The 15,917-nt window shown below is 37.1% G+C and overlaps 2 protein-coding genes across 2 annotated transcripts in view; one reads left to right on the plus strand and one right to left on the minus strand.

Moving 5' to 3' along the window:
• Positions 1 to 15,917, minus strand: part of LOC106130408 (nephrin) — a 348,487-nt gene that overhangs the window by 221,783 nt on the left and 110,787 nt on the right. The gene's annotated exons all lie outside the window — the stretch shown is intronic.
• On the plus strand, positions 9,473 to 14,991 carry LOC106130377 (luciferin sulfotransferase-like). Its single transcript, XM_060951925.1, has 8 exons — positions 9,473 to 9,566; positions 9,852 to 9,992; positions 10,636 to 10,735; positions 11,827 to 11,934; positions 12,838 to 13,025; positions 13,480 to 13,574; positions 14,147 to 14,327; positions 14,885 to 14,991. The coding sequence occupies exons 1-8, from the start codon at positions 9,473 to 9,475 to the stop codon at positions 14,989 to 14,991; spliced, it is 1,014 nt and encodes a 337-aa protein (XP_060807908.1).

A 15,917-nucleotide genomic window follows, 5' to 3' on the forward strand; every position in this document is an offset into this window, starting at 1 on the left:
TCTATATTCCTTGCGGTATAGACAGAGCTAACAGTCTCGAACAAACTAAAATGCTAATTTTATAAGCCTATCCCTTAAGCGCCTTATACGACATCCATGGGAAAAATATTGGTAGATTTTATTGTTAACTGCCGGAACCACACGACACTAGTCTTAGTCTCTGATTTCATATACATACATATGGTGACGTCTATATTCCTTGCGGGGCAGACAGAGCGAACAGTCATTTAAAGACTGAATGGCCACGGTCAGCTATTTGGTTGCTAGCCCATCGCTTAAAGAATCCCAAGTTTGTAAGCTTATCCCTTAGTTGCCTTTTACGACATCCATGGGAAGATAGAATGGTCCTATTATTTTTTGTATTGGTGCCGGGAACCACACGGAACTCTCTCTGATTTCAAATGACACAATTTTCACACCCAAATAATCCTAATCACTCACTCGCCGCCATTTGCTTGTGAACTTGTAACTAGTTCGTGTAACAGCGTTTCTCAAAGTGGGAGAAAATAATCCCTTAAAATGCCTTCAAGAGGCTTCAAGAGGCTTTAAATAAAAATCCTATGCTTTTGCGAGCAATCATGACTTCGCAAATAACTTTTCTTGCTCTTCAAAATTATAGTTTTAATTTAGTAATTTCAATAAAGCATAATAATTTCAGCTTTTCATTACATTTTATTTTGTTATTTTGTAATTTAATAGAACAATTTATTATAAAAATTTCGTAATATGTTTTTTTTTTCAACCTAATTATGTAACAATATTAAAGTTAAAACAGTCTTAAGACAACAAGTTTGAGAGCCAATACCTTATATAGAATTTGATCAAATTAATCACATTACTTCGATCAAGTTACCAGTACTTGAACAGTTGAGTTATAACTTTGTTGACATCAAATTTGAATGATTTAAAAGTTTGTATACTTCTACTTCAGGAATTTATACGAAAATCTTTATTATTAGAAAGTCTAGGATAAAACATGTAAAAATAAAATTTTAGAGACGCCTACGATGTTATCTAAGTTTATTTGTTTAACGGCCTCTGTGGCGCAGCGGTAGTGCGCTTGTCTGTGACACCGGAGGTCCCGGGTTCGAATAACGGGCAGGGCATGATGAGAAAAGATTTTTTTCTGATTGGTCTGGGTCTTGGATGTTTATCTATATACGTATTTATTATAAATATAGAATCGTTGAGTTAGTATCTCGTAGCACAAGTTTCGAACTTACTTCGAGACTAACTCAATCTGTGTAATTTGTCTCAAAAAATAAATAAATTTTAATTTGTACTTCGTTAAATCATTTACAGTTGAACGTGGCTGTTCAGTCGTTCCTGTTGGCTCTGTCTACCTTATAAGGGAAAGAGTTGTGTTTATATAAATGAACTTGCAATTGCCCGCGACATAGTTCGCCGTAAGAGTTCACTGAAAAAGCTGACTCCTTGTTTGACCCTTAGAGGACGCCTAACAACTGAAAAAAAAACTTCAATGATGCCCAAAATAACTATTCCACGCGGACGGAGTCGCGGGCACAGCTAGTAAGAAATATAAGTGTCTGACAAACAAAGTTATCTTTAAAGCGCAGGTTAAAAAAATATATAAAAAAATATAATAATTCTACAGCAGTTTCTCACTTGGATTAACGTCCTTCACAATTTTCTGTAAAGAATTCTGATTAAAAACTCCAGAGCGAAATTAACTTTAAGCTCAAAAGATAGAACCTACATTCCTTTGTTCTCAATAATGATATTCCACTAAGAGGCGAGTTAATTAAATCATCATTTTATTATGAACCTTGTCAGGTAATGAATAAAGTTTTCTTTAGTTTGTCGAAAGAATTAATTGGTAGTTTTTAAAAAATATTATACAATAAAGGTTCAAGACGATATGTCAATCAGGTTAAGGTTTTGTGACATGATTCAAGACTTTTCCGTTTTATTTACTGGAAAATGGCAGGTTAAAAGTTGAATTAGGCATTACAATGGCTGATTTTCACTATGATTCTACCAATCATATAACAATTTTTTTTTTCGGCTGTGTTGTTCCCGGAACCAATACAAAAAAGAATAGGACCACTCCATCTCTTTCCCATGGATGTCGTAAAAGGCGACTAAGGGATAGGCTTAAAAACTTGGGTTTCTTCTTTTTGGCGATGGGCTAGCAACCTGTCACTATTTGAATCTCAATTCTATCATTAAGCCAAATAGCTGAACGTGGCCATTCAGTCTTATCAAGACTGTTGGCTCTGTCTACCCCGCAAGGGATATAGACGTGACCATATGTATGTATGTATGTATAACAATTCCACGCGGACGAAGTCGCGGGCACGGCTAGTTTATTAGACAACCCGTCAAGAAGTAACAAACAAACACAATAAACTTACTTTCGCATTTGCAATGATAGCTGTGATTAATGTCCAAACTACATTCTTTATTACGTCGCGACTTAAAAGCATAACATTACTCAATAGGGGATATGCATAAAATTTTAAATGGCCTAAAGTATTTTTTTCTCGAATACTTATTACCGTCATATTATAATCGAAAGGTTTTTTTTTTCATTTACTTATTATTTAAACCCCTAAATTATTATCCAAAAAGTGCAAAATAACGGCGCGAAATTCAAGATAGCAAAACGCGCCACCATTGGTCGAATAAAATGTGACGTCATGCGGCACAACATTGAATTTATCGGTATCGAAGCTCCTATTGTGTAGTGAGAAAAATAAATATTTAAAGCTGTTTTCTTGTGCTGATTGTAGTGGAGTTTAGTTTAGATTAGTAGTAAATGTAGAACGATGACTGAAGCTGGTTTTGTCAAAGCACAATCGGACAATCTACCGAAAATAGATGCATTTATGATGACATCATATTTTGCATCAAATCCCGATTTTACGAGCGCAGAGATCAGAGGAGTGAAAGCTGCAAGGTAATTATTATGTTACATAAAATATTTTAGCCCATAACATGGATTTTTATTAATAAATGCATACAGCAGTTCACTTATAATACACCAAAACATAACCTATACCCATAACTCTGAAACTTATATTTTTACGTCTACAAGATAATAATATAAGTACAGTACATGTTATATTATTGAAGTTCACTCAAGTATAATAACTTTGACTTTGTGTGTATCTGAGATATATATATTAATGATTTAATTTCTATAAATTGATATCCTGATTTACGTCGACTGTTTTCTTTTGAGTGTACTAGTACTTTACTAATTCACACTATGCTGTACCTAAATAAAGTATACTTACGTTAAAATGATCTTCACAACAATATAAACGCGATTTAGGAGATACATTATCCCTTCTCATCACCTTACACCACAGTTTTCGTATATTCGCATCGTCTGGAATACGAAAAAACAATTTGTCTGGTGTTTTTCGAGTAGTATTTGTGCACTTTGGTACTATACAGTACTTATAAGATGCCTTTTTGGCTTCTTCCATGATTTTAAAGTTATCAATACTGTAAATAAGTACGAAGTAACTGAAAAGTTCACAGTAAATAAACACTGAGAGTGCCGCGTGACGTCACGCAAAGCGCGCGCAAAATGACGGCGTTTGAACTGCTCAAATAAATTCAAAGTTTTAAATTTCATTTTGAAAAATATCTAGACTTTTTTGAAGCTTAATTATATTTTTTTCTACATTACAATGAAGTAAAATATTGATTTATGACAAAAAAAAAAAAAACATGAATATCCCCTATTCTCAAACGAGAACCTTTGAGACATGAGTCGTGACTGTCTTTTAGAAACAACATTACAAACAGAGTATCAGATGATAATAAAAAGAATAGGACCACTCCATCTCTTTCCCATGGATGTCGTAAATGGCGACTAAGGGATAGGGATTCTTTTGTAGGCGATGGGCTAGCAACCTTTCACTATTTGAATCTCAATTCTATACATACATACATACATATGGTCACGTCTATATCCCTTGCGCGGTAGACAGAGCCAACAGTCTTGAAAAGACTGAATGGCCACGTTCAGTTATTTGGCCCACAATTCTATCATTAAGCCAAATAGCTGAACTTGGCCATTCAGTCTTCAAGACTGTTGGATCTGTCTACCCCGCAAGGGATATAGACGTGACCATATGTATGTATGTATTCTCAAACGAAGCGAGACACAAAACATGTGTGTCTTTTGTTAACATTCCTGCAACTCACTATATCATCTTAATGCATTCGGAGAAATTGCCACGACTATACAATTGAATGTAAACTTTGTTCACTAAGTTTTTAAGTTTATTTTCAGAAGATGAAAGCGGCAGATGGTCACAATTTGTCGTTTGACGCTGTAATTAGTTCAAATGTACTTTTGTCAATTTTTTTTTGATAACAAAATTGTACATATGCTCACGTTTTTATGTTACGAGGTAGACAGGGCAGTTTGGAAGCGTACAAGCACAAGATACGTCTTTCAACTTGCCACGATTCCTGAATACTTGTTGTCTATTCATCCATCAATCTTTACGTAATCTTTTCTCATTGAATAAATTTAATACTTCTTTATCCCTTACGGGGTAGACAGAGCCAAAAGACTCGCAAAAACTGAAAGGCCCCATTCAAATATATAATTTAAAGATGGAATTGAGATTCAAATAGTGGCAGGTTTGCTAGCCCATCGCTAAGAATCTCAAGTTTATTAGCCTTTCCCTTAGTCACCTTTAACGACGTAACCACACGGGCACTTTAAGCTGCGTACAAACATTTCTCTAGAAATAAGTAATGCCCTTGTACTAAATTTCTCTTCAGTTAAATTTCTATTCTTGTTTTTTCCTTGATGTAAGTACTTGAATATATAAATAAACATTATTAGTAAGATAATCATTTTAACTAGCAACCAGCTCCGGCTTCGCACGGGTGCAATGCTGATTGTCGTAAAAAGTGAATGACAAAAAAATAATATTATGGGATATCCATGAGAGATAGACATATACCATCGCGGAGTTTTCTGTAGACCTTTTCAATGTGTACAAATAATTAGGTAGTACATTATTTTGATAAATCTCGTAGGGTTCAGCCTGCGTTTGCAATGTAAGCGGAAAATAATATGAAAATTAACGACATCACATTAGAAACCTCAAAAATAACAGTATTTCTCCACTATTTAATGGATGTCATTATACATATATGTAAATCTTCCTCTTGAATCACTCTATCTATTGAAAAAAACCGCATCACAATCCGTTGCGTAGTTTTAAAGATTTAAGCATACAAAGGGACATAGGGTCACAGAAAGCGACTTTGTTTTATACTATGTTAAATATAAGAAGTTAGATTAATTCTATGCAAATAAAATATATCAAAAGACGAGATAAATCAAAAATTTTCATAGAAACCGCACAATCCCTTTAACCCTGACATCATAATCATTTTCTCCGTAATTCACAAAGATTATTCCCGTGTACTTTATCTAGTGTTGCCAACTTGGCGCTCTGGGCGCTAAATCTGGCGCTTTTTGGTCACACTTTATAAAGCGCCGTGTGGTTCAGCTCTATAGAATAGCACCACTCTATCCCTTCTCGTGTATGACGTAAAAGGCCGCTAAGGGAATAGTAGCACATTCATTTAGTGCAAGGTTCCATGCTGGTCGGGTAGCCAAGGAAAAACATATGTGTGCCAGCTACTTCTTTTCGTAAAAGGCAATCAAGGGAAAGGAGTAAGTTTATTAGCTAACTAGCTGTACCCGCGACTTCGTCCTCAAGGATGAATAATTTTCCCCGATATTTTTCACATTCTCCATTATTTCTTCGCTCCTTATAGATGCAGTGTGATGTTATAAAACCTAAAGCCTACCTCGATAAATGGTCTTTATGGTTTAATTCAAACCAGTAGTTCCTGCGATTGGGGCGTTCAAACAAACAAACAAACTCTTCAGATTTACAATATTAGTATAGACAGACCAGCATAGAAGCTAAATTTGTGTCAATCTGGCGTATCTTAGGACTAATATAGCGCTTTCCCATAGAAGAAGTTGGCAACACTTTATCCATTATATCGTAAAAAATGTATCACGTAAAAGGGTTTTTGTTGATAATCAAAAGAGCCGAGTCAGGGAGTCTAATGGAGTTACAAACAAAGTAGAGATAAAGTTTGGCAACGCAGCTTTTTGTCGTGGTCGGTCTATGCGGTAAAAGATAATAAACTCTTTTTTAAATATTAACTTACTTCTTAATATATATTTATTTAAAACAATATTGCACAGAAAAATGGACAAAAGTCGGTCTTAATGTCGTTTGGCATTCTCTACCAGTCAACCAGCTGACCAAACAGAAAAACTTTACCTAAGTTGCCACATGCATACTGCAAAATACATAAGTGCATTACAAATACAATACATAAATACAAAAAACACAAATACATATAACAATAAAAAAATACATACATAAAATAACAAATTAGGATGACTTATAGTGGATCTGCTAAAGGAAGAACCCATTCACAGCATGTTTGAACCTCGAGCGACTAGGATTCTTATATCGTCTTTAGATTTAAACATTTACATTGTTTAGTTATCATCATATCCTATTTGTTTTCATAACTAGAGGCCGCCCGCGAATTCGTCCGCGTGGACTCAAACCCGTTATAAATTAGTAGGATTTTTATTCTTTATGGGACATTTGGGCCGTTTGGTTCCCGGCACCAATGAAGAAAAGAATAGGACCACTCCATCTCTTTCCCATGGATGTCGTAAAAGGCGACTAAGGGATAGGCTTACAAAATTGGGATTCTTTTTTTTAGGCGATGGGCTAGCAACCTGTCACTATTTGAATCTCAATTCTATCATAAAGCCAAATAGCTGAACGTGGCCATTCAGTCTTTTCAAGACTGTTGGCTCTGTCTACCCCGCAAGGGATATAGACGTGACAATATATATGTATGTACCACACAATCTCAAGACAGAAGTGCAAGCAGGGAAACTAGATGCGGTTGACTGTACAATGTACAAAGTCAGCCTGAAATACAATAATGTGACCGAGTGTAGTTTCTGTCAGAATGGATTATCCGAGACAAACTACTGACTTAACAGCAGCAAACTTAGTGTTGATGCATTGTCATTGCATCAACACTAAGTTTGCTGCAAATGCTGCAGCTATTTACAATAGAGCTAGGGAGATACATACATACATACATATTGGGCCGTGTTGTTCCCGGTACCAATAAAAAAAGAATAGGACCACTCCGTCTCGTTCCCATGGATGTGGTAAAAGGCGACTGAGGGCTGGGTTTAAAAACTCGGGATTCCTTTTATGGGCTAGCAACCTGTCCCTATTCAGATCTCAATTCTATCATGCCGTGTGGTTCCCGGCACCAATACAAAAAAGAATAGGACCACTCCATCTCTTTCCCATGGATGTCGTAAACGGCGATTAAGGGATAGGCTTATAAACTTGGGATTCTTCTTTCAGGCAATGAGCTAGCAACCTGTCACTATTTGAATCTCAATTCTATCATTAAGCCAAATAGCTGAACGTGGCCATTTAGTCTTCAAGACTGTTGGCTCGTTCTACCCCGCATGGGATATAGACGTGACCATATATATGTATGTATTCTATCATTTGACTTTTGGCAAGATTGTTGGCTATGTCTACCCCGCAAGGGACCAAATTTCTATACTAATATTGTAAAGCTGAAGAGTTTGTTTGTTTAAACGCACTAATCTCAAGAACTACTGGTTCGAATTGAAAAATTCTTTTTGCGTTTAATAGACCATTTGTCGAGGAAGGCTTTAAGCTATATAACATCACGCTACAACTATAAGGAGCAAAGAAATAATGGAAAATGTGAAAAAAACGGGGAATATTATTCATCCTTGAGGGCTTCAATGATGCCCATAATAAATATTCCACACGGACGAAGTCGCGGACACAGCTAGTGTTTAATAAGAATATGTTTAATTCCGATTTATATAGAAGTATCTCTCTGATATCGCAGTCCACAAAAAGCGCCAATTAAAAAGATTTTTCAACCGCGCTAAATTGATTTCAGTCCATTGTTTTCGTCAATTGGAATTGTGTGCGCTTCGCAATGATTGTAGATTCTGGTTATTCATATATTTTTGTAGCGTTTTGTATGTTAGTGCCGTGCTGTTCCCGGCACCAATAAAAATAAGAATAGGACCACTCCTCTTTCCCATGGATGTCGTAAAAGGCGACTAAGGGACGGGCTTATAAACTTGGCTTTCCTGACTTGGGAACCTGTCACTATTTGAATCTCAACTCTACCATCAAGCCAAATAGCTGAACGTGGCTCATCAGTCTTTTCAAGACTGTTGGCTCTGTCTACTCCGCAAGGGATATAGATGTGACCATATGTATGTATGTGTGTGTGTGTGTGTTAATACCTTGTGCTTTCCTGAACATTTTATTCGGCCACCTTTACCGTTCGACCATCGACGCTCAGATAGATATAAGAGTATGTACGTAACCCCCGCTAATAATAAAGAGAATAGATTTGTATTTTTGTATGTTTGTGACGAATAAACTCAAAAATAATATATTTTTTATTTATGTATGTTTATCTCTTTGATTCTGGATTTTCCTTTATATTTTGGTTAACTGGAAGAAATCCCGATTGGTATAAGTCCGCCATTGTACATATTCTTCTACGAGTATATCCAATGACTGTTTTACTATTTTTTGTTAAATTTTTTTTATGTGCAATAAAGAGTATACAAACAAACAAACAACTGGACTGCTTTTCACTAAACTTGGCATATATATATATATATATATATATATATATATATATATATATATATATATATATATATATATATATATATATAGAATAGACCTTCGGGAGAAACATATGATTTTTTTCTGGAATTTCCCACGGGAGCGAAACCCCGCGTAAAAGCTAGTTATAATTTCGTGATCAATAACTCTATTAAATTTGTGAATCGTGTAAGTTTTTGTCAATAACTGAAAACATATTTAGCCGATAAAAATTACGACGTCTCATTCATGGTTATTAAGAACATAATGATAAAACTACGTTGCTATGTTTGTGCGTTGAAAATGAGGAAGAAAAAAATTAAACTGCATTTTTACTTGCAATGATCTCTGCAAACTTATTTCACTTGACCTGACCTTGCACAATAATGTCCCTTATTTGATAAAGGTACGTTCGCCTAGGCCGTCCCCTGCTTGGTCAAGTGTACCCTCAGAAGATGAGCTTGCCTATAAAGGTACAAAACTATAGGATCTTGGTAAGTTAAAAGATACAGCCTCTACCTACCCCATCGGGAATACGCGTTATCATATGTATATCTTCGGCTATGATCACGAATCAATAGAAATAATGTCGACTTAATAAAAAAGTCTGATGCAAAAACTAGTCAACATTGTTCGTGACTTAACAAAGTATGTTTTAGATTGTAATAAATATATTAGTTTTTAAAAACAGCGGTGTTATCATAATTATATATTTTTTGCTAAGTGTGCGGTTCACAATGGAGGGAAAAGAAAATGTGTATCCGTTTGAAATTAAACGCGTTTCTTTAGAACAAGCCGGCAGGAACGAGAGAAATGGTTTTACTGAGAAAGGTATTTTTTTATTTATTAAAGTTCTAACTCGCAGCTTCGCTCGCGTGAATTAAGCGTTATCTCCAAAAAGTAATCAATTTTACGCCATCTACAAAAAAGCTACGTTATTAGCAACTTGTATTACAAGCAACGAATTAAACGCCACCCACAAAAAGCGTCGAATTTAGCGCTACCTACAAGAAATCCGGGTAAAATGGTACCCTATGCCCTACTCTACTCTTAATTTAGAAAATCCGTGATAAGAAATATAATTAAGTTGTAAATAGTATGATTAAAATTAAATAGTTTCAGAGCATTCAAAATACTTCATCCGCACGGGACCGCACGGCTACCTGATGCCGCAAGCGCTGGAGCCTTATCTACCTAAAATATACAACATGGATATTCGATCTGATGATGTTTTCATTTTGACGTTCCCGAGATCAGGTAATGAGCATACCTACATACATATAGCCACGTCTATATCCCTTTCGGGGTAGACAGAGCCAACAGTCTTGAAAAGATTGAAAGTCCACATTTAGCCGTATGGCTTTATGATGGAATTGAGATTTAAATAGTGACAGGTTGTTAGCTTATAACCTACAAGAGTCCCAAGTTTATAAGCCTATCCCTTAGTCGCCTCTTACGACACCCATGGGAAATATATGGAGTGGTTCTATTCTAATATGCCGGAAACCACTCGGCACGGTAACGAGCATTTTAACCTAAATTAAGTAAATCTACTTCTCTTGTGTAAATTGAAAACGTCAATGGAAAGTAAGGGATAAAGAGGTTGTAGCGGGAGCGATGATTCGGCTCGACCGCCACCAAAGGAAAGATCTTCCGCCAGGCTAGGTGTTGGGCCTGGGGAACCGCGGCTCCGACGATGTTGTGTCGGAGGTTGTATATATAGCTCCAATCCGTGAAATCTCTGAAATCGCGATTTAGTTTCTTCGCTGCTATTGGTTGAGCGCATCAATTTTTTCGCGATGATTGACAGTTGTTATTTGATTTGATGTTGTGACGAGTGGCGTAGATATGTCGCCACAAGGTGAAATATGTATGTATGTAAGTATGTTTATTATTTAAGGTACAACTTGGACTCAGGAGTTGGTGTGGCTGGTGGCAAACGATTTTGATTACGAAATCGCCAGAACAGTCCGCATTGACGAGAGGTTCCCGAATCTCAAGTAAGAATTACTATTCTCTTTCTTTTTGCCGTGTGGTTGCCGGCACAAAAAAGAATAGGACCACTCCATTTCTTTCCCATGGATGTCGTAAAAGGCGACTGAGGGATAGGCTAACAAACTTGGGGTTGATTTTTAGGCGATGGGCTAGCAACCTGTCACTATATGAATGTAAATTCTATCATTAAGCCAAATAGCTGAACGTGGCCATTCAGTCTTTTCAAGACTGTTGGCTCTATCTGCCCGCAAGGGATATAGACGTGACCATATGTATGTATGTATGTATTCTCTTTCTTAGCATACACAGTTTTCAGCTGCCGTAGTAGGTATGTATAACGCGCGCGAACCTGTTTTTAACGCGCGAAAACCTATCGCTGTCCAGTTTCCACGTTAAAATAAAAAGTTGTGGTACCCAGCACCAATAGAAAAAAGAATAGGACCACTAAACATAACTTTCCCGTGAATGTCGTAAAAGGCGACTAAGGGATAAGCTTGGGATTCTTCTTTTACACGACAGGTTAACCTGTCAATACTATCAGTCTTTTCAAGACTGCTGGCTCTGTCTATCCCGCAAGGGATATAGACGTGATTATATGTTTGTATGAATGTAAACGAAACAGATATATGTAGTTTAGAGCGCGATAAAAACGGCGTCGCAAGTGTTATTCTGAGGGGGCTGGAATATAGATCTTATCTTATATATAAAACTAAAGGCCGCCCGCGACTTCGTCCGCACGGAAACCCTATCAATCCCGCGGGAACTCCGGGATAAAAAGTATCCTATATGTTATTCTGGTTCTTTAGCTACCTACATACCAAATTTCATCGTAATCGGTTCAGTAGATTTTCTCGTGAAAGAGTAACAAACATCTATACTGACATACAAACTTTCGCATTTATAATATTAGTAGGATTCTCGTGTCACAATGTTCGTTCCCTTACTCCTCCGAAACGGCTTAACCGCACTATAGAAATAATGTAGTGAAGTCATGAAATATAATCACGTATCGTTTAAAGAATATTATATTTTAAAAAATGTTTTTTATATTGTTTTATTAAATTAAGGTATTCAGTAAATTTTCTACCTTTTTCAGTCCAGTTAACCTTCCAAAGCTAGCTTCAGAGGCCAAATTTAATATTGATTCTGCGAACTCGTTAAAAAATACAGCGTACGACCTGATATCCCGAATGTCTTCACCGAGGTAATAAGAAGTTTTTGATAAAACACAGTTTTTCTGTTTTTTATTTGCTAACTTTCATCCGCGACTTCGTTCGCCATAAAAGTACACTGAAGATGCGGTACCCTTGTATTTTTGGAAACCAGTTTTGATGTTGGACAAAGTCTAATACATCTAAAAACATACATATAATCGCGTATCACTAGCGGGGTAGACAGAGCCAACAGTCTTGAAAATACAGATAGACCTCAATCAACTGTTTGGCTTATATTGATAGAATTGAGATTCATATAAAGAGCCAGGTTGCCAGCCCGTCGCCTAAAAAAGAATCCCAAGTTTATAAGCCTATCCCTAAGTCGCCTTTTACGATCTCCATGGGAAAGAGATGGAATGGTCCTACTCTTTTTTCTATTGGTGCCGGGAACCACACGGCACGAAGGAATTCAAACGAATATTCCTCCAAAAATTTTGATTAGGTATACCACCCAATTTGTTCTTCGCAGACTTTAAGAGAAAAGTCCATCTATGTCGTGTGGTTCCCGGCACCAATACAAAAAAGAATAGGACCATTCCATCTCTTTCCCATGGATGTCGTAAAAGGCGACTAAGGGATAGGCTTATAAAATTACGATCCTTTTTTTAGGCGATGGGCAACCTGCCACTATTTGGATCTCAATTCCATCATTAAGCCGAGCAGCTGAACGTGGCCATTCAGTCTTTTCGGAACTATTGGCTCTGTCTACCCCGTAAGGGATATAGACGTGACTATATATATGTATGTGCCCATCTATGTACATTACTTTCGATGCAATACGGTTCAATAAAATTATAAAAAAATACTGTGTTTAAATCTTTTTTAATACGTGTTTTAAAAGATTTTTTTTATAGACTGGATAAAGCTTACTTAGCCAATCATAATGATTTCAGATTTATCAAATGTCACATACCACTCTCGTTGCTACCTCCAGGCATTCTGGACAAGGCCAAAATGGTGTACGTGGCCAGAGACCCGAGGGACGTAGTCGTCTCCTACTATCACTACCACAGATTTTTAACTTTAAGGGCATTCAATGGTGATTTCAAGACCTTCTGGAATCTCTTTCGAAATGATTTGGGTATGTAGAACAAGGATTTATTCGTATTAAAAGAGTATTCTTAATATGTACATATATAATACAAGCTGCGCCCGCGACTTCGTCCGCGTGGAATAGTTATTTTGGGCATCATTGAACCCCTCAAGGAGGAATAATTTCCCCGTTTTTTTTTTCACATTTTCCATTATTTTTCAGTTCAGTTTTTCAGTATTATAAAAAAAATATTGTGTGGTTCCCGGCAACAATAAAAAAAGAATAGCACCACTAAAAGGCGACTAAAGGATAGGCTTATATACTTGGGATACCTCTTTTAGGCGATGAGCTAGCAATCTGTCACTATTTGAATCTCAATTCTATCATAAAGCCAAACAGCTGAACGTGGCCTATCAGTCTTTTTAAGACTATTGGCTCTGTCTACCCCGCAAGGGATATAAACATGATTGTATGTATGTATGAAGACATGATTTTGTTTCAGTTGAATATGGTCCATATTTCGCCCATGTGAAAGAAGCCTGGCTTTTGAGAAACCATCCAAATATGCTGTTTATTTTCTATGAAGAATTGACAAAGGTAACTTTAATTTACGTAGTGGTTTTGTTCTTTAAATTCTTTGTACTTTGAATTTTCATTCTTTATCAATATCCTGACTGTTGGAAGGCCTAGACAAACGTGCCTAGATCAAACTTTAAGGTCAGGTCAAGAGTACCCGAAACCGACGAGCTTGCATCCTTCGCTTCATCCACATTCAAAACTCTCTTCATGCAAGTTCGGCGGTTTCGGGTACTCTTGACCTGACCCTTTACCAGGACGTCCTTAATTTGATCAAGATACGTTCGTCTAGGTCTTCCCACTCCGACCTTTCCCTCCACACTCTCCATGTATATCTGCTTAGTCAACCTGCTTTCATTCATCCTCTCCACATGACCAAACCATCTCAACATACCCTTTTCTATTCCTGTAACTACATTCTCTTTCACATCACAACATTCCCTAATCACACTGTTCCTTATCCGGTCACTCAATTTCACACCCATCATACTCCTTAACACTCTCATTTCCACTGCATTTATTCTGCTTTCGTGCTTCTTTTACCATACCCACCTTTCACTCCTATACTAGTGCTTATAATTATCATTTTTCAGGATATGCCAAGCGTGATTCGCCGTGTTGCCAATTTTTTGGGTAAAACCGTAACAGAAAATCAAATTGGCGCTTTATGCGAGCATCTGAAGTTTGACAATTTGCGTAAAAACAAGTCGGTGAACAAAGAAGATTTGAAAGAAGAAGGAATCATTGCTAAAGATATGAATTTCATACGAAAGGGTAAGTATGTATGTATACGGTGTTATATCTACCCGTGCCGTGTGGTTTACGGCACTTAAGAATAGGACCACTCCATATCTTTCCCATGGTTTATCGTAAAATACGACTAAGAGAATGGCTAGATAATACTTGGTATTCTTATTTTTAGGCTAGCACCCCGTCACAGTTTAAATGCCTATCCCTTAGTCGCCTTACATCCAGGAGTGGTCCTATTCTTTTTCCTTTTGGTGCAGGAAACCATAGGGCACTTTTTTTAACATACATACATATGGACACGTCTATATCCCTTGCGGGGTAGACAGAACCAACAGTCTTGAAAAGACTGCATGGCCACGTTCAGCTATTTGACTTAACGATAGAATTGAGATTCAACTAGTGACAGGTTGCTAGCCCATCGCCTAAAAAAGAATCCCAAGTTTGTAAGCCTATCCCTTAGTCGCCTTTAACGACATCCATAGGAAAGAGATGGAGTGGTCCTGTTCTTTTTTGTATTGGTGCCGGGAACCACACGGCATTGTGGCGGTGTTTTTAACATGTTTATTTTTATATCTGAACAGGTAAGGTGGGTGACTGGCGCGACTACTTCGATGAGGAGATGAGGAAAGCTGCTGAAGCCTGGATGGAAGAGGGATTGAGGGGGATTGACTTCAAATTTCCCTATTAATAAAATGAATCCTACTACTATTATAAAGGCGAAAGTTTGTATGGATGTATGGATGTTTGTTACTCTTTCACGCAAAAACTACTGAACCGATTACCATGAAATTTGGTATGTAGGTAGCTGAAGACCCATAGGCTACTTTTTATCCCAGAGTTCCCGCGGGATTGATAGGGTTTCCATGCGGACGAAGTCGCGGGCGGCCTCTAGTTATCAATAATTGACTTTGAAAAGTTTAGACACGGCAAAACTTAAGTATCTTACGGTTCGTTAAGATTTTCATGCATTCAGTCATTCATATAATCACGTCTGTATCCCTTGCGGGGTAGACAGAGCCAGCAGTCTTGAAATACTGGCCACGTTCAGCTGTTTGGTTTAATGTTACAATATAGATTCAGATAGTGATGCTAGCCTATCGCCTAAATGAAGAATCCCAAGTTTATAAGCGTATCCCTTAGTCGCCTTTTATGACATCCATTGGAAAGGGATGGAGTGGTCCTGTTCTTTATTATATTGGTGCCGGGAACCACACGGCATTGGTACATAGCTGTTACTATACTATCTCTTACAGTGGTATGATCCTTTCAGATATCGCCGTTATGAATTATTATTTTTGACATACTGCATAAATACTTAAATTCGTATCTGTATTCTTTGCGGGCTGGTCAGAGCCAACAGTGTTGAAAGACTGAAAGGCCACGTTCAGCGGTATGGCTTAATGATGGAATTTAGATTCAAATAGTGACATGTTGCTAGCCAATCGCCTACAAGCTACAAGAAGAATAACGAGCTTATTAGCCTTCCTCTTAGTCACCTTTTACGATATCCATGGGAAAGATATGAAGTGGTCCTATTTTAAACTGCCGGCAACCACACGGCACACATATGTACATTTTGACTTACTGTGTTTTCTGTAACTCTGTTATGTACAA

The sequence above is a fragment of the Amyelois transitella genome, chromosome 27 (genome assembly GCF_032362555.1).
Source record: "Amyelois transitella isolate CPQ chromosome 27, ilAmyTran1.1, whole genome shotgun sequence".
In the NCBI taxonomy this organism is placed as follows: Eukaryota; Metazoa; Arthropoda; class Insecta; order Lepidoptera; family Pyralidae; genus Amyelois; species Amyelois transitella.

What these genes read in the sequence shown, in the direction of transcription:
- LOC106130377 (XM_060951925.1), top strand. Translation starts at nt 9,473, where the DNA reads ATGGAGGGAAAAGAAAATGTGTATCCGTTTGAAATTAAACGCGTTTCT. An exon ending in TCTATGAAGAATTGACAAAG is followed by an intron (nt 13,575 to 14,146) that starts GTAACTTTAATT and finishes ATCATTTTTCAG; the next exon opens with GATATGCCAAGCGTGATTCG. An exon ending in TATGAATTTCATACGAAAGG is followed by an intron (nt 14,328 to 14,884) that starts GTAAGTATGTAT and finishes ATATCTGAACAG; the next exon opens with GTAAGGTGGGTGACTGGCGC.